The 17,979-nt window shown below is 40.8% G+C and overlaps 2 protein-coding genes across 2 annotated transcripts; one reads left to right on the forward strand and one right to left on the reverse strand.

The window, feature by feature from the left end:
- Positions 1 to 1,199: 1,199 nt before the first annotated feature.
- Positions 1,200 to 9,692, reverse strand: ube2g1b (ubiquitin-conjugating enzyme E2G 1b (UBC7 homolog, yeast)). Its single transcript, XM_064937534.1, has 6 exons — positions 9,510 to 9,692; positions 4,591 to 4,693; positions 3,677 to 3,774; positions 3,363 to 3,541; positions 3,135 to 3,249; positions 1,200 to 2,980 (listed from the first exon to the last, which is right to left on the reverse strand). The coding sequence occupies exons 1-5, from the start codon at positions 9,550 to 9,552 to the stop codon at positions 3,163 to 3,165; spliced, it is 510 nt and encodes a 169-aa protein (XP_064793606.1). The 5' UTR covers positions 9,553 to 9,692; the 3' UTR covers positions 1,200 to 2,980; positions 3,135 to 3,162.
- Positions 9,693 to 9,904: 212 nt separating this feature from the next.
- Positions 9,905 to 17,350, forward strand: LOC135514220 (anaphase-promoting complex subunit 7). The gene is made up of 11 exons (XM_064937536.1): positions 9,905 to 10,107; positions 10,477 to 10,663; positions 12,341 to 12,460; positions 12,615 to 12,726; positions 12,839 to 12,992; positions 13,116 to 13,258; positions 15,067 to 15,184; positions 15,389 to 15,585; positions 15,874 to 16,098; positions 16,211 to 16,361; positions 16,498 to 17,350. The coding sequence occupies exons 1-11, from the start codon at positions 10,007 to 10,009 to the stop codon at positions 16,685 to 16,687; spliced, it is 1,698 nt and encodes a 565-aa protein (XP_064793608.1). The 5' UTR covers positions 9,905 to 10,006; the 3' UTR covers positions 16,688 to 17,350.
- The last annotated feature ends 629 nt before the right edge of the window (positions 17,351 to 17,979 follow it).

Below are 17,979 nucleotides of genomic sequence, written 5' to 3' on the forward strand. Positions count from 1 at the left end.
GCCCGGCCAAACTGAGCCAAGAACCCGATAGTCACTCTGACAGAGCTTCAGAGTTCCTCTGTGGAATCGGGGGAAGGGCCTTGGTCAGGGAGGTGACCAAGAAAAAAAAAAAAAAAAAAAAGCTTTGTCATGTTGGATGGGGAGTGTTGCTGCACAGCTATTTTCAGGTCTTTCCAGAGATGTTTGATCGGACTTCCAGTGGGGAGACCAAAGATCAACCTACCCCGCCCCCGCGCCATCTCATACTTCTTGAGTGGGAGGCATTCCCAGGCAGTAGCCTGCTTAGCTCACAAACTAGAATCAGGGGGCCCATTCCGACAAGGTTAATTGACCCACAGTCCCACACGGTGACATGATATCATTGACGTGACATGCAAATGAGTGATAGAAAACCGATTGCGCAAATTTCACCATTCAGAATTTTTATTTATTTAAATTGTGCGGCGCCCCATGCCGCCCCAGCAAGATGCTGTCCTGGGCGGATACCCATGTTGCCTATGCCTAAATCCGCCACTGGCTCCAGATCTGACACTTGGCATTCAGGCCAATCTTGGTTTCATCAGACCAATCTTGGTTTCATCAGATCAGAGAATCTTGTTTCTCATGGTCTGAAGTCCATTAGGTGCCTTTTGGCAACTCCAAGTGGGCTGTCATGTGCCTTTTACTGTGGAGTGGCTTCCGTCTGGCCACTCTACCATAAAGGCTTGGTGGAGTGCTGCAGAGATGGCTGTCCTTCTGGAAGGTTCTCACATCTCCACAGAGGAACTCCAGAGCCCTCTCAGAGTGACCATCGGGTTCTTGGTCACCTTCCTGACCAAGGCCCTTCTCCCCTGATTGCTCAGTTTGGCCGGGTGGCCAGCTCTAGGAAAGACGACCAATGGAAACAGGATGCACCTGATCTACATTGAGTCTCAGAGCAAAGGGTCTGAATACTTATGTAAATAAGGTATTTGTTTATTTTTTATACATTTGCAAAGATTTCTAAAAACCTGTTTTCGCTTTGTCATTATGGGCAGATTGTGTAGATTGAGGGAGAAAAAAATATTTAATGCATTTTAGAATAAGGCTATAACGTACCAAATGTGGAAAAAGTCAAGGGGTCTGAATACTTTCCCAATACACCTTAAGTAAATTGACCCATTTCTTCTCTTCCCATCCGATTAGACCAACACTAGATAAATAAAACAAATACTTTTTGTATGACAGTTAACACATTTTATTGAGCTCATGTCAAATACAGATGGCATAAACATAGTGGTAAACACAACAAACAAGGGGAATAGGGTGAGATAACAGGATTACCTGGGAAAAACACGATTGAAATGATTAGTGTATTGCTTCATGATGTTTTAAATGCAAAGTCTCTTATGCAAATACAGTGAACACCGGTCTGAGGTGAAATCTAAAGAGTACAAAGCCTACACAATACCATCAATTGTAAACCATATGTCTCATCGAAATATATGAATAATACCTGCATTTATATGCAATCCCAGCATAGCTAATTTGTTGGCAAATTAACCTGCAAACATGACTGCATGTGTCATTAGTGGTTTGTCATTTGATAGTCTTAAAGTATCGGTCATGACTATGACATTGTTGATGATGATTTATTTGGTGTCGGCTTTAGGGTGGCTCTAATGAACAAGACGAACAAAGCAAAGTTGGATTATTAAGCCTGTGGCAAAGCACCCCACCACAATTCAAACATTGATTGTTATGCATAATATTAAATCAACATGCATCAGAACGCTGTCCATTTTTTCTTTCTTTCAGAATAACACTTGATACCAGATGACTTTAAAGTTTTCCATTCCTTTTCACATGTCAACAATCCAACAGCAAAATCCCATGTAACAGACAAAACAAACCTAGATACCTTATGCATTTGAAACACATTTCTAACTAATGGTGTAATCACATGCCTCCCAGTAATTTACCACCTGGTTTCACCAAGATTAAATAGATGGTGGTTAATATAATGAGACTTCTGTCATTCCTTAAAGAAAGAAACACTGTCCACAATAGGCTGCGCCAATAACAGAACATTAGATGGCCTTAGTTTGAGACTTTTGGTCTCATAATCTGAATGCACAAGTCAGAATATAAATCTAGGGGTAGACGTGAATTCTACAAGATCTGATTAAAAAAATAACGGTACACATGCACCAAGAAGCCAAACATGCCACCCATCCCCCAGAAACAACCTCAGAGGGACAAGTCATGTCAATCACATTTACAGCTCCCATGTAACACTAGACTAAGAACAAATCAAACAACTATAAAACCTAAAAAATGTAATCATTTTAAGTTGAGGTAAATTCAGATGCCAGAAAACCGGTATATCCACGGAATAATCACAGCTTAATTCTTAACAACATAGAACTTTTTGGTTGTTTTGGAAAAAGTTTCATTAAAGCAGAGTGACCTCAGAGTTGACTGACATGATTGGTAACAGACATTGTGATTATCTGGGTAGAGGACCCAGTCAACAAGCACACTGATCAAACCCTCCAGGGAGAGGACAACCACCAAGAGGGAGTAGAACTAACATAAGGCAGCAGTGATCAAATGACAGGTGTTGAATGACGAAAACATGCTTGACAAGGTTTTGCAGGCAGGCCCACATTCTGTAGAGGTGACTGAAGATGTGAAACTTGGTGAGAACCTAAGAAGAACTGGCTTTCATTTAATTTAAATTCTTCAAGCACAACAAACAAATTGCATAAGAAACCTGGTATAAAGTAGAAACTGTTCAGCAGCAGATAAAAAAAAGCTAGTTAATTTACAGTAGTGACATATCTTACATTATATCTTTCCAAATAAATTAAATGAAGTATATAATTCCAGGCAGGAAATGGAGTGAAATATTTGCTGGTAGGTTCTCACATTCATTCTTCGCTGACCGACCAAATCCCTTGATTGGCAAAAGAAGGGGTGCAAAAGCCTAGTCTGACTGTTCTCCTTCTGAAGCCATTTCCTTTAGCAAGATGGAAGAGGGGAAAAACATTCAATGTTTTCTACCACAGTCAAGTATGAAACAGAAGAGTCAAAACTGAACATTACAAAATAATGATTGCAATTCCGTTAAATAACAACAAGAATGAGTAGGTAGGTGAATGTTGCTTACTCACCCTGGAACTTTGCCATTGAGTCTGGGTTCTAGTCAAATGCCATCTCCTGGCTTTTCCGTACACAGCGAGCCACCTTCCTCTTGAATTCACCATTCGGATCCTCCCTCCACTCTTTCTGTGGGACAGGCACAAACTCAATAGCACAGTTGTCATTGTCACTTTGACACAGGTTCTGGACGTACTTGGGTATTGTAACACAGTTTAAATAAATGTATTATTACAACTCACCGCAGCATCCACATTAGCAGGCGAATCACTGTTAGGGTCGGCCAGCATGGAGATCACACTAATCATAATCGTCTCTACAGTGTGGATTGGAAGCCAACGTTCCTCTGGTTTCTCATAGCCAAACTTGTCCTCTCCTGGCTCATGCAGTATTGAGATACATACATCGCCATTCTTTGCCACTAAGAGAGATGAAGTGATTACATACACTAGTAAACAGCAAACTTAGTAGGGGACACAAATCCCACTCCAATGATTCTAAAACGGTTACAGCTCTGGGTTTAGTAAGGCTCATAACGTGTGACCAGTGTGTGTACCATTAGGATGCCAGATTTCAGTGATGAACTTCATCTTGGGAGGCCGTAGTGGATAATCATAGGGAAAGGTCAGGTACGCTTTGAAAAACCCTCCTTCACTGTAAGGGAGAGAACAGAGAAAGCAAAGCATTTCACATTGGGTTCAGTTAGCAGATACTCTTATCCACAGCGACTTACAATTAGTGCATTCATCTTAAGATAGCTGGGTGATACATCCACATATCACAGTAAGTACCTTTTCCCTCAGTAAAGTAGTTATCAGCAAAGTCAGTGCTAGTAGGACTATATACACAGTGTACAAAACATTAAACAACTTCCTAATATTGAGTTGCACCTCCTTTTGCCCTGAGAACAGCCTCAATTCGTCGGGGCATGGACTACAAGGTGTCAAAAGTGTTCTACAGGGATGCTGGTCCATGTTGACTCCAATGCTACCCACAGTTATCAAGTTGGCTGGATGTCCTTTAGGTGGTGGACTATTCTTGATACACACTGGAAACTGTTCAGCTTGAAAATCCCCAGCTGCGTTGCAGTTCTTGACACTCAAATCGGTGTCCCTAGCATCTACTACCATGCCCCGTTCAAAGGCACTGTCATCTTTTGTCTTGCACATTCATCCTCTGAATGGCACACATACACAATCCATGTCTCAATTGTCTCAAGGATTAAAAATCCTTCTTTAACCCGTCTCCTCCTGCCAAGGTTCTTTGCACTCTGGAAGGGGGACAATGTGGAGTAGTCAACCGTGATGGAGAGGTCTTGGAGCGGGCAGGCCTTCCCCGGGAAGAAGAGGTCAAAGCAGTCATCATCCCCATTTACCCATCTGAGAGTACATTCAAAGTATGTACTCCTCTTCTTTAGGAATAACAACCTATGTTCTACAGACACATTCTCAAATAAATGTCCTAACTTACAAGAGGGTGTCTTGTGGCCCTATGATGACCACCTCCCATTTGTATATATCCTCATCATCTATTAGGCCAGCTGAAAAGCCCTCCACTGGGTTCTTGTTGAGCTCTGAAATAGAAAGACACAAGGTAACAAAATGTAACAACTAACAAAAAAAGACAAAAGGAACAGTGAAAAGATGTTTAGACAGGGGTAGAAAAAGAGAGTGACAGGTACCTATTGTCAGTGTGACCAACTGAAAAGGTGGCCTGTATGTACCCCCCTCCCCTCGGGTGCACAAAATTGAACATCCATTGGCTGAAAGCATGTTCATGTGTCTGACAACTTCCAAGATATATAAACGTATAGCTATTTACTAAAATACAGAAGGGGATGGGTTAGTTAATCATTTGCCTTCAGAAACTATTCAAACCCCTTGACTTTTTCCACATTTTGTTGTGTTACAGACAATATTTAAAATGTATTAAACTGAGATTGTGTCATTGGCCTACACACAAAACCCACAATGTCAAAGTGGAATTATGTTCAGACATTTTTACAAATTAATAAAAAATGAAAAGCTGAAATGTCTTGAGTCAATCAGTATTCAAACTATTTGTTATGGCAACCCTAAATAATGTGTTCAACAAGTCAAGTAAGTTACATGGACACAATGTGTGCAATACTAGTGTTTAAACAGACATAGCATTTTCACCATTTAGATAAGCATCTTCAACGTTGGGTCACTCAAAAAGTGGAAGATTTTACATATACTGTACCCATCACTTTGTAGCACAGATAGTTGGATGAAATACAAACAAACTTTGCTTACACTTCAAAGTGAGGGCACATATTTCAGCCTTGTGGGAAAAAAACGGACAAAAAGTTCTCATTCCACCATGGAAAACACACGGCCATCAGACACCAGTCCAGGTCCACTCACCAGCATTATTTCCTTTCATCATTTGAACAGGGCGAGGGAACACAAAGCACACACAAGCTGCATTCAGTAACAATATTCTTATTTGTCTTATAAATAGAAGGCAGATGCTCCCTGACAACACAAGGAACTTTGATCCTATCAAAACGGCAGGGGAGACTAGCCCATACAAGCTGCATTTAGTCAAATTAACTTCTTCGGGGGCGGGGGCAGTATTCGGAAGTTTGGATGAATGAGGTTCCCAAAGTAAACTGGCTGTTACTCAGGTCCAGAAGCTAGGATATGCATATAATTGGTAGTATTTGATAGTGTTTTCTACAGTTTCTAAAACTGTTAAAATAATGTATGTGAGTATAACAGAACTGATATGGCAGGCAAAAACCCGAGGAGAATCCATCAGGAATACATCCCAGATTGCAGTTCCTAGGGCTCCAGTAGATGTCAGTCCTTAGAAAGAGTTTGTTTTTTGAAAAACTAGCTAGAATTTGTAGTTTTTTACGTGGCTCCCATTTTGGCTGTAGTGTTTTTACGTGAGCATGGATGAGAGTGCGCACTTCATTATCTATCTCCGGTAATGAACATACTATTATCCGTCTTACATTGTATCATTTATTTACATATTAGGGTACCTGAGAATTGATTAGAAACGTTGTTTGATTTGTTTGGACGAGGTTTATTGGTAACTTACAGGATTCATTTGTATGCATTTTGAACGAGGGAAACCGGTGGATTACTGAGCCAAGCGCGCCAACTAAACTGACTTTTTTGAGATATGAAGGACTTTATCAAACAAAATAACAATTTGTTATGTAACTGGGACCCTTGTGATTGCAACCTGATGAAGATCTTCAAAAGCTAAGTGATTTATTTTATCGCTATTTCTGACTTTCGTGACACCTCCGCTTGGTTGGAAAATGTATGTAATGCTTGTGTGTGAGGGGGAATGTCTGTATGAAATCTGACAAAGCGGCTGGATTAACAAGAAGTTAAGCTTTTAAGTGATGTATGACACTTGTATTTTCAGGAATGTTTAATATTACGATTTCTGTCATTTGAATTACGCGTTCTGCAATTTCACCGGATGTTGGCCAGGTGGGACGGTAGCGTTCGGTAGCGAATATCCCTTTGAGCATGTTATTAATTACACTTTGGGTGGTGTATGAATACACCCAGTCACTACAAAGATACAGGTGTCCTTCCGAACTCAGTTGCCGAAGAGGAAGAAAACCGCTCAGGGATTTCACCATGAGGCCAATGGTGACTTTAAAACAGAGTTTAATAGCTGTGATGGGAGAAAACTGAGGATGGATCAACAACATTGTAGTTACTCCACAATTCTAACTTTAATGACAGAGTGAAACAGGAGGAAGCATGTACAGAATAAAAATATTCCAAAACATGCATCCTGTTTGCAATAAGATACTAAAGTAAAACTGCAACAACAAAAAAAGGCATAGAAATTAACTTTATGTCTTGAATACAAAGAGTAATGTTTGGGGCAAATCCAACAAAACATATCACTGGAAATCTTCACATTTTCAAGCATGGTGGTGGCTGCATCATGTTATGGGTATGCCTGTCATCAGCAAGGAATAGGGAGTATGTGTGTTTTTTTTACAAAAAAAACCTGGTTCAGTCAGCTTTTCAACACACACTGGGAGACAAATTCACCATTCAGCAGGATAATAACCTAAAACAAAGGCCAAATACACACTGGAGTTGTTTACCAAAACAACATTGAATGTTCCTGAGTGGCCTGGTTACAGTTGACTTAAGTCGGCTTGAAAATCTATGGCAAGACCTGAGAATGGCTGCCTAGCAATGATCAACAACCAAATTGAAAGAATTTGAAGTAGTTTTAAAAGAATAATGTGCAAATGTTGAACAATCCAAGTGTGCATGCTCATCGAGACTTACCCAGAGAAACTCTGCTGTAATCGCTGCGAAAGGTTATCCTAACATGCATTGACTCAGGGGTGTGAATACTTATGTAAATTGGATATTTATAGATTTCATTTTTAAAACATTTGCAGAAATGTCTAAAAACACATTTTCATTTTGTCATTATTGGGGTATTGTCTGTAGATGGGTGAAAGGAAAAAAAACAATTGAATCCATTTTGAATTCAGTCTATAACAACAAAATGTAGAAAAAGTCAAGGGTTATGAATACTTTCTGAAGGCACTCTATAGCAGAATTAAAACCGGTATTGTTAAAGCCATTTTAATTAAATTACTTTTTGACAGCATCCCTTTTGATTTAAACAAAGCTTTCCATAGATGTTTGCCTATGGAAGAAGTTACGTTTTGTACCTGAATGCAAGAATATTCAGGAGATAAAGGTGCTCAAAGTTGACTCATTTTACATACCTCACCATACCATAAGACATCCATGTCTTCATCACTGGAAAATATAAATGGTTGAGTTTTGTATCATTTAAAAATCTTACAAAGAGTGTTGGCAAACTAAAACTTTGATGTCAATGATATTAAAACAACTAAACTCTGATTATTTTCATATTCGCATGTTGTAGCTTAGACCCCATTTCAGATCATCTAAGGTGTTTGTGTTGTGCCTACTATCAGTTGAGAAACAAAATGCTCTTGAATACAGAGTGGGTGTCACTTCACCAATAGAATTCATAAAATTGACCTATTCCTTCAGACCACTGCAATTTAGCTGGTACACCATTGAACTTGAATAAAATGTTTTACTTTAATTACTACCCCAAAGATGACCAACTCTCCACGTCGAATGTCAACTTAAAATGTCATTTCTATTATCTATATTTCTATGATTTCAAAAGGTTTCCTAAAGAAGATTGACAGTATAATTTAAAACAACAGTTCCCATTCAAGTCAACATTGTTGTGTGGAGCTCCAGCGATCTTTGTGGTACAATATGAAAGTCGACATTTCATTTTTATTCAAATTTTAGTACATTTATCAGCCAAAACATGACATTCACCATGTATTAAAGAGCATGTTGTGTCTCAACCGACTGTGGTCACAACAGAAAAAAAACAGATATGTCAAATAGGGTCTAAACTACAACATACGCACATTTAAAAAAAAAAATCGATGTTTACGCGTTTAGATAATTGACGGTTAAAAAAAGTCATTAAACAAATATATAATACCAAAAATTCTGAAATTATAAAACTGTTTGACAACTTTGTTCGTAAGCTTGTAAATGAAATCAACCTCAACCTTTTATATTTTGCAGTGATGGTGGGGTACCCAAAATGGGTCAACTTTGGTTAACATATAACATCTTGAACGTTTTGGCATTCAGGTCCAAATAGTAACTTTCTGAGCACTTATACAATGAGCAAATGTGCACGGTATGTTTCGTTCAAATCAAAAGGAGTGTTGTCAAAAAGTGATTGAATTCAAATAGATTTACCCGTATACGCTAGCTGTCAACCCCTAATGGAGTTAGCTACAGTGAATGTATGTCATTGCCAGAACGAGTGAACAGGATAACAATGATGTGATGTTCCCACCATTGTCAGATGGGCCTGGGGACGATTATTCCTTTGTTCCTTGGCTAGCTTGTCAGCTAGCTAATAACAAGCCAGATCATGTTTACAGCCCACTAGGATTGTGTTTCACTGCAGACAGAGGTTGGTGTAAAATTAGGTTAGGACTCAATTAGATTGTTACTTTCGAGCTATAGAGGAAATAACAAAATGTTGACTTCCTAGCTAGCCAACTAACGTAACGCTGGTGACGTTCTCATTGACAGTCAATATATTAAACTAGCTAACTCGCTGGTTTAGACTACGTCAATGCATATATTGGGTTAGTCGTGCAGTTGAATTCCGTCATCTTAACATGATAATTAAGCGGAAAATATATAACTAGACTGTGTTTACAGCCAAGAACATTGCACTAATGTAAACAAACAATCGTGGCTGCCCTAGTTGAACCAGGCGGATGGTTAGCTAGGCTAGATAGCTACGTAGCTTGGGGGTCTCTTTCTTTCTTTAAACCTTTGTCTTACCTGCCAATTGCTTTCGAAGAAGTAATGCTGATTGTTCAGTCATTGTATGTGGGCTTCAACAAAAAAAAATAATGTGTTGCCAAACACTGAGAGAAATAATAAAATTGGCAACGAGATAGGCTACCTCCGTGTTATGACAGGATAGTGGTAAGATTTGATCCAACAGCGCTTGGGCAGAAACTATAGCTGGCTAGACTTTTCTCCTGATCATGACAACTTTGAGTGGGTATTAAAAGTATTTAATACTATGTACAATTTAAATCATTTACATCAAGGAGAAGAAACAAATATGTAATATGTATGACACATGTATCAAGGATAGGATATTGTTTTTTATAAAAGCGAAACATAATTCATGGGTCCTTCAACTTGGCAACTTCCGGCGCTATATTTAATACATCGCAGTTTGTGATGAAAGCGAGTAAGTAACTGACTAACTGCAATCGTATAACTTTAGATTTTTTTTATCTCAAAGACACCCATCTAAATACATCGAAATGAACGTCATAGATCATGTACGGGATATGGCCGCTGCGGGGCTACACTCAAATGTTCGGATAATGAGTAGTTTACTGCTGACAATGAGCAATAACAATCCGTAAGTATTAGCTTGTTAGCTAGCTAACGTTATTACTGAACATCCCCATGTTATCTAACTAACTAGCTATTAATTCCGTTCGATCAGCTTTGAAAGCATATAATTCTGTACAATTGGTAAAAACATGTGTCCTAATGAATGCATGTTGATCGTCACGAGACAAGTTGAAGTTGACAAGCAATCACTTGTAGCAAGCTAGCTAACGTTAACTAGATCGCTTAAGATGGGTGTAAATGTAGTTAGTAAATGTAATAAGATGGATTAATTCTGGCGTTGTGAATGTTGTATGTTGATTGCTATTGATCTTGACCACAAGTTATTGTCAGTCTAATACTGTGCCATTGATGCGCGTGCCACATTTTCTTGCAGAGAGCTGTTCTCACCATCCCAGAAGTACCAGTTGCTGGTTTACCATGCAGATGCCATCTTCCATGACAAGGAGTACCGTAATGCTGCCTGCAAGTACAACATGGCACTGCAGCAGAAGAAAGTGCTCAGCAAAACGTCCAAAGTTCGCCCATCTACCGGGGGAACGGCATCCTCCATACAGTCACAGGTGTGCAAGGCTCCCAACTCTGTCAATTACAACACTTATCTATATTAGCAACAAGCATTCTTGTTATTAATTTAAAAATAATGCACATTTGACTGACCTGCTCTACAGAGAGTATACAGTGCATTCAGAAAGTATTCAGACCCATTCACTTTTTCCACATTTTGTTGTTAGCCTTATTCTAAAATTGATGAAATTGTTCCCCCCCCCCCTACACACAATACCCCATAGTGAAGCAAAAACACATTTTGAAAAATGGTTTGCAAATGTATTAAATCGAAAACTGAAATTACATTTGCATAAGTATTCAGACCATTTACTCAGTACTTTGTTGAAGCACCTTCGCAGCGATTACAGCCTCTAGTCTTCTTGGTTATGACGCTACAAGCTTGGCACACCTGTTTTTAGGGAGGTTCTCCCATTCTTCTCTGCAGATCCTCTCCGGTCTCTCCAGAGATGTTCAAGTCGGCGCTGGCTTAGGTTTGTTGTCCTTTTGGAAGGTGAACCTTCGCTCCAGTCCGAGGTCCTGAGCGCTCAGGAGCAGGTCTTAATCAAGGATCTCTGTACTTTGCTCCGTTCATCTTTCCCTCGATCCTGACAAGTTTCCCAGTACCTGCTGCTGAAAAACATCACCACAGCATGATGCTGCCACCCCCATGCTCCACCGTAGGGATGGTATTGGCCAGGTGATGAGTGGTGCCTGGTTTCCTCCAGACGTGATGCTTAGCATTGAGGCCAAATAGTTAAATATTGGTTTCATCAGACCAGAGAATCTTGTTTCTCATGGTTTAAGTCCTAGGTGCCTTTTGGCAACTCCAAGCGGGCTGTCGTGCCTCTTACTGAGGAGTAGCTTCCGTCTGGCCACTCTACCATAAAAGCCTGATTGGTGGAGTGCTGCAGAGATGGTTGTCCTTCTGGAAGGTTTTCCCATTACCACAGATGAGCTCTGTCAGAGTGACCATCAGGTTCTTGGTTACCTCCCTGACCAAGGCCCTTCTCCCCGTTTGCTCAGTTTGGCCAGGCTGCCAGCTCTAGGAAGAGTCTTAGTGGTTCTAAACTTCTTTCATTTAAGAATTAATGGTCGCCACTGTGTTCTTGGGGACCTTCACTGCTGCAGAAATGTTTTGTTATGCTTCCCTAGATCTGTGCCTTGACACAATCCCGTCTCGAGCTCTATGCACAATTCCTTCAACCTCATGGCTTGGTTTTTGCTCTGACATGCACTGTCAACTGTGGGACCTTTTATAGACAGGTGTGCCTTTCCAATCATGTCCAATAAATTGACTTTAGCACAGGTGGACTCCAATGACGTTGAAGAAACATCTCAAGGATGATCAATGGAAACTGGATACACCTGAACTCAATTTCAAGTCTCATAGCAAAGGATCTGAATACTTATGTAAATAAGGTATTTCTGTTTAAAAAAAAGTTGTTATTTTTATAAATTTGCAAAAATGTCTAAGCCTGTTTTCGCTTTGTCATTATGGGGTATTGTGTGTCGATTGATGAGGAAAACAATTCATTTAATACATTTTAAATTAGGCTGTAACGTTACCAAATGTGGAATAAGTGAAGGGGTCTGAATTCTTTCCGAATGCACTGTACATAATTGTGCACAATGTGCTGGAAGGAATCACATTGCCTTCTGAATTGACCAATGACATTTTTCTTTTTCCCCAGAGTTTGCCCTCAGAGATTGAGGTAAAGTATAAGATTGCAGAGTGCTACACCATCCTGAAGCTGGATAAGGATGCCATTGCAGTGCTTGATGGGATTCCATCTAGACAGAGAACCCCAAAGGTAGGCAGCCAAGTTCGAGGTCTCCTCCTGAAAGCCCCCCCTCCCCATCTTCTCTCAATGTCAGCTAAGCTTGCAGTGCCGTTTATGACTATTTCAATAAAGTAAAGTAGCCGAGATTCTTGCGAGGTATTGCATATTTGTTTATTCATTTCAGATCAACATGATGCTGGCAAATCTGTACAGGAAGGCTGGACAGGAACGCTCTGCTGTCACAAGCTACAAAGAGGTCCTGAGACAGTGTCCTCTGGCACTGGATGCCATCATTGGTATGGACTAGTGACTGGGATGTTTCTGTAGTGCATCACACAGACATTCCAACACCCCGTGTTATTGTGCTCTACGTTTTGAAGGGTTCTTTTACCTCCTTGTCTGTTGTAGGTCTCCTGTCTCTGTCAGTGAAGGGAGCTGAGGTGGCATCCATGACAATGGATGTGATCCAGAGTATTCCCAACCTGGACTGGCTCTCTGCATGGATCAAAGCCTATGCTTTCATACATGCAGGGGACAACCACAGAGCAATCAACACCATCTGGTGAGCAGACCATTGCCTCACCGCCATGGAGGCGTTATTCATTTCATGAATCAGCATCTCTGGTATTGTTAAGCTCGGGCTCTCATTCTGGGTATTTGTCTGTTCCCTGATTCTCCTTTTCAGCTCTCTGGAGAAAAAGTCTTTACTGCGGGACAATGTGGACCTGCTGGTGAGCCTGGCAGATGTGTACTTCAGGGCAGGCGACACAAAGAACTCCATCCTGAAGTTTGAGCAGGCCCAGATGCTGGACCCTTATCTGATCAAAGGTACTGGACAGCTGGTATCAGAAAAACCTATCATATACAGTGCCTTGCGAAAGTATTCGGCCCCCTTGAACTTTGCGACCTTTTGCCACATTTCAGGCTTCAAACATAAAGATATAAAACTGTATTTTTTTGTGAAGAATCAACAACAAGTGGGACACAATCATGAAGTGGAACGACATTTATTGGATATTTCAAACTTTTTTAACAAATCAAAAACTGAAAAATTGGGCTTGTAAAATTATTCAGCCCCTTTACTTTCAGTGCAGCAAACTCTCTCCAGAAGTTCAGTGAGGATCTCTGAATGATCCAATGTTGACCTAAATGACTAATGATGATAAATACAATCCACCTGTGTGTAATCAAGTCTCCGTATAAATGCACCTGCACTGTGATAGTCTCAGAGGTCCGTTAAAAGCGCAGAGAGCATCATGAAGAACAAGGAACACACCAGGCAGGTCCGAGATACTGTTGTGAAGAAGTTTAAAGCCGGATTTGGATACAAAAAGATTTCCCAAGCTTTAAACATCCCAAGGAGCACTGGGCAAGCGATAATATTGAAATGGAAGGAGTATCAGACCACTGCAAATCTACCAAGACCTGGCCGTCCCTCTAAACTTTCAGCTCATACAAGGAGAAGACTGATCAGAGATGCAGCCAAGAGGCCCATGATCACTCTGGATGAACTGCAGAGATCTACAGCTGAGGTGGGAGACTCTGTCCATAGGACAACAATCAGTTGTATATTGCACAAATCTGGCCTTTATGGAAGAGTGGCAAGAAGAAAGCCATTTCTTAAAGATATCCATAAAAAGTGTCGTTTAAAGTTTGCCACAAGCCACCTGGGAGACACACCAAACATGTGGAAGAAGGTGCTCTGGTCAGATGAAACCAAAATTGAACTTTTTGGCAACAATGCAAAACGTTATGTTTGGCGTAAAAGCAACACAGCTCATCACCCTGAATACACCATCCCCACTGTCAAACATGGTGGTGGCAGCATCATGGTTTGGGCCTGCTTTTCTTCAGCAGGGACAGGGAAGATGGTTAAAATTGATGGGAAGATGGATGGAGCCAAATACAGGACCATTCTGGAAGAACCTGATGGAGTCTGCAAAAGACCTGAGACTGGGACGGAGATTTGTCTTCCAACAAGACAATGATCCAAAACATAAAGCAAAATCTACAATGGAATGGTTATAAAATAAACATATCCAGGTGTTAGAATGGCCAAGTCGAAGTCCAGACCTGAATCCAATCGAGAATCTGTGGAAAGAACTGAAAACTGCTGGTCACAAATGCTCTCCATCCAACCTCACTGAGCTCGAGCTGTTTTGCAAGGAGGAATGGGAAAAGATTTAATTCTCTCGATGTGCAAAACTGATAGAGACATACCCCAAGCGACTTACAACTGTAATCGCAGCAAAAGGTGGCGCTACAAAGTATTAACTTAAGGGGGCAGAATAATTTTGAACGCCCAATTTTTCAGTTTTTGATTTGTTAAAAAAGTTTGAAATAGCCAATAAATGTCGTTCCACTTCATGATTGTATCCCACTTGTTGTTGATTCTTCACAAAAAAATAGTTTTATATCTTTGTTTGAAGCCTGAAATGTGGCAAAAGTTCAAGGGGGCCGAATACTTTCGCAAGGCACTGTACATTAGTTTCTTAGTACTCAATAAGCCAGGCTAGCGATGCTTATCTAAGACATTAACTAATTTTATATATATATATATATATATATATATATATATATATATATATATAAATTATTTGGACTAATTCAGTTATGTTGTCTATATTTGCTGTCAGGCATGGATGTATATGGCTACCTTATGGCACGTGAGGGGCACCTGGAGGATGTTGAGGTCCTTGGAGGAAGACTGTTCAACATCTCAGATCAGCATGCAGAGCCCTGGGTTATATCTGGGTAAGTGATCTTCAGTGACCAGAAATAAATGTATGATAAGATCCAAGTCATTGAAATACTAAATTAAGTGCAGTTTTTATTTTTATTAACCTATAATAACGTGTTTGTATTTTGTTATAACAGTTATTCAAATTTTAAAAAGCCTGTTTTTCAGTCTACGTACACTAAATACATGTTCCTATCCGTCTGATTTTGGTGGCTCAGATGTCACAGCTTCTACAGTAAGCGCTACTCCCGGGCCCTCTACCTGGGTGCCAAGGCCATCCAGCTGAACAGCAACAGTGTGCAGGCCCTCCTTCTGAAGGGGGCAGCACTGAGGAACATGGGCCGAGTGCAGGAGGCCATCATCCACTTTAGAGAGGCCATGCGCCTGGCGCCATGCCGTCTGGACTGCTACGAAGGCAAGGGGACCTATTTGTTATGATAATCATTCTAATGAAAATCTGTTTTAAACTTGGGAACAGCCCCCCACATCAAACATCCAATGCAAATTGGTTTGTAGTTTTGTACAGCTCAGAGGGTAGAACATGGCGCTTGCATCGCCATGGTTGTGGGTTCTATTCCTGGGGCCATCCATACTCAACATTTTGCACACATTACTCTAAGTCACTTTGGATAAAAGCGTCTGCTAAATGACATATTATTTGTTGCTACTAGTATTGAGGTAGTAATGAGACTTCTGTCCTCAGGTCTGATTGACTGTTACCTGGCATCCAATGGGATCCGAGAGGCGATGGGGATGGCCAATAACATCTATAAAACCCTGGGAGCGAATGCCCAGACTCTAACCATCCTGGCCACAGTCTGCCTGGAAGATCCTGTGACCCAGGAGAAGGCCAAAACCCTGCTGGACAAGGCGCTAGCTCAGAGGCCTGACTACACCAAGGCTGTGGTCAAAAAGGCAGAGCTGCTAAGTATGTGGCTTGGTACCTATTCTTACCAGTTGTTGTGCTGTAGAGATTTACAACCATTGCATCTTCATAAGTGTAAGGGAAAAGATTTTGGATATTGTTTGTTCTATTTCAGGTCGGGAACAGAAATATGAGGAAGGGATTGCTCTTCTCCGGAATGCCTTAGCCAATCAGAGTGACTGTGTGCTGCACAGAATGCTGGGGGATTTCCTTGTGGCGGTCAATGATTATCAAGAGGCAATGGACCAATACAGCATAGCACTTAGGTAATGTTACACCCAAGTCCAGTGTTTTACACACCTCATGAAACGTTAAAGCACTGTCGCCCGTAGGCCTATTTTAAATGTTGCACTGTTGAGAATGCCCATGTTTCTCAATCATCTGACACTGTTGGTCTCTTAGCCTGGACCCAAATGACCAGAAGTCTCTGGAAGGAATGCAGAAGATGGAGAAGGAGGAGAGCCCTGCTGATGCCACTGTGGAGTTGGATGGGGATGACATGGAGGGCAGTGGGGAGGATGGAGACCTGGAAGGCAGTGACAGTGAGGCAGCCCAGTGGGCAGACCAGGAGCAGTGGTTTGGCATGCAGTGACCCAGCAGGCCCACTGCAGCGATCCCAAGGGCACAGAGGGGGGCAGGGGGAATAAACCACACATGGGCATCATGGGCTACCCGATGTACTGCTCTAGTCACCCACTCTATATGGGTGTGTATAGCCCCATCCCAGGGTTATATAGAAGTCAGCATAGCAGCCCCTGATTTTTTTGGGATGGACGCATCATTTTACTCATGACTCCGATGGGCAGAGAATTCAGTAAGCTTAACTCCGCCTTTCCTAGTTTGCAATCGTCACTGATTAGTTGACATGTGAAAATGTTACTAACTTATGTCCTAGAGTAAAGGAGGTGAGATGAGGCGGCCATTTAGGATTGCTGGGTCATGGCCTTTGAGTTTGCCATTACTGTTTGCTTGTTTTCTCTCTGGTAAACAGGAAATCTTATGAAACCAGTGACGTTAGTTAGTTGCTTTACCCCTGTAACATTTGCACGTATTAACATGCTTCTCTTAAGAAAAATATTGGTGTATAACTGGTGACACTTTCCCTTTCTCTCAATGTTTAACGTGTCAATCATGTGGCCATTTCATTTGACTCACATTCTTTGCAAAGTAATGTTACTAGTTTTCCAATGCAAATGTGTATAAGCATGTATTGTATATATGTTTTGAAGATATACATTAAAATCATGACAAGGTCTCATGACCTGACATTCCTTTATTACAAAGTTTGTGGTAATTTGCTTTAGTGACCAGTTGAGGAGCAACTCTAAAACATCCTTGTATGTAGGCTACAAGCAAGGTAGCTTCAAATGAAGACCTCTCCAACCTGGCATATAGACGATAAGCAACACATCATGTATAATCGCTTTATTTACCTGAAACCACAAATCATGTGATACATAATACAATCGTCAGCTCGGCGAACACGTGCCATTGAAGGGACTGACTGCTTTCGAGAATGTATCACCGCACCGCCGCCCTTCCCAGATACTGCAAACATATCGCACATCACAGTGCAAAGCAAATAGTCTGGTTATTTTACACATCCCATTCAGGAAAAGATAGGCATTTCACCTTAACATTTGTACTATTGTTTGTAAATGAATGTCTTTAATTTATCAATACTATACATTAACTATTACACATCTGATCAAATAATTTGCTGCTTCAGAGGACATGCATCATGGAATATTGTACATTAATATAAAACTATGACATTAAGTTTATTAAGATGGCATGAGAACTCTGTCTTGTCTAGTTTGAAGACTCCCCATGCAGTAATGATTGAGGGACTTGGAATTGGTTCATTTGATTCCAAAAACATTT

This window comes from Oncorhynchus masou, chromosome 25 (genome assembly GCF_036934945.1).
Source record: "Oncorhynchus masou masou isolate Uvic2021 chromosome 25, UVic_Omas_1.1, whole genome shotgun sequence".
Lineage (NCBI taxonomy): Eukaryota > Metazoa > Chordata > Actinopteri > Salmoniformes > Salmonidae > Oncorhynchus > Oncorhynchus masou.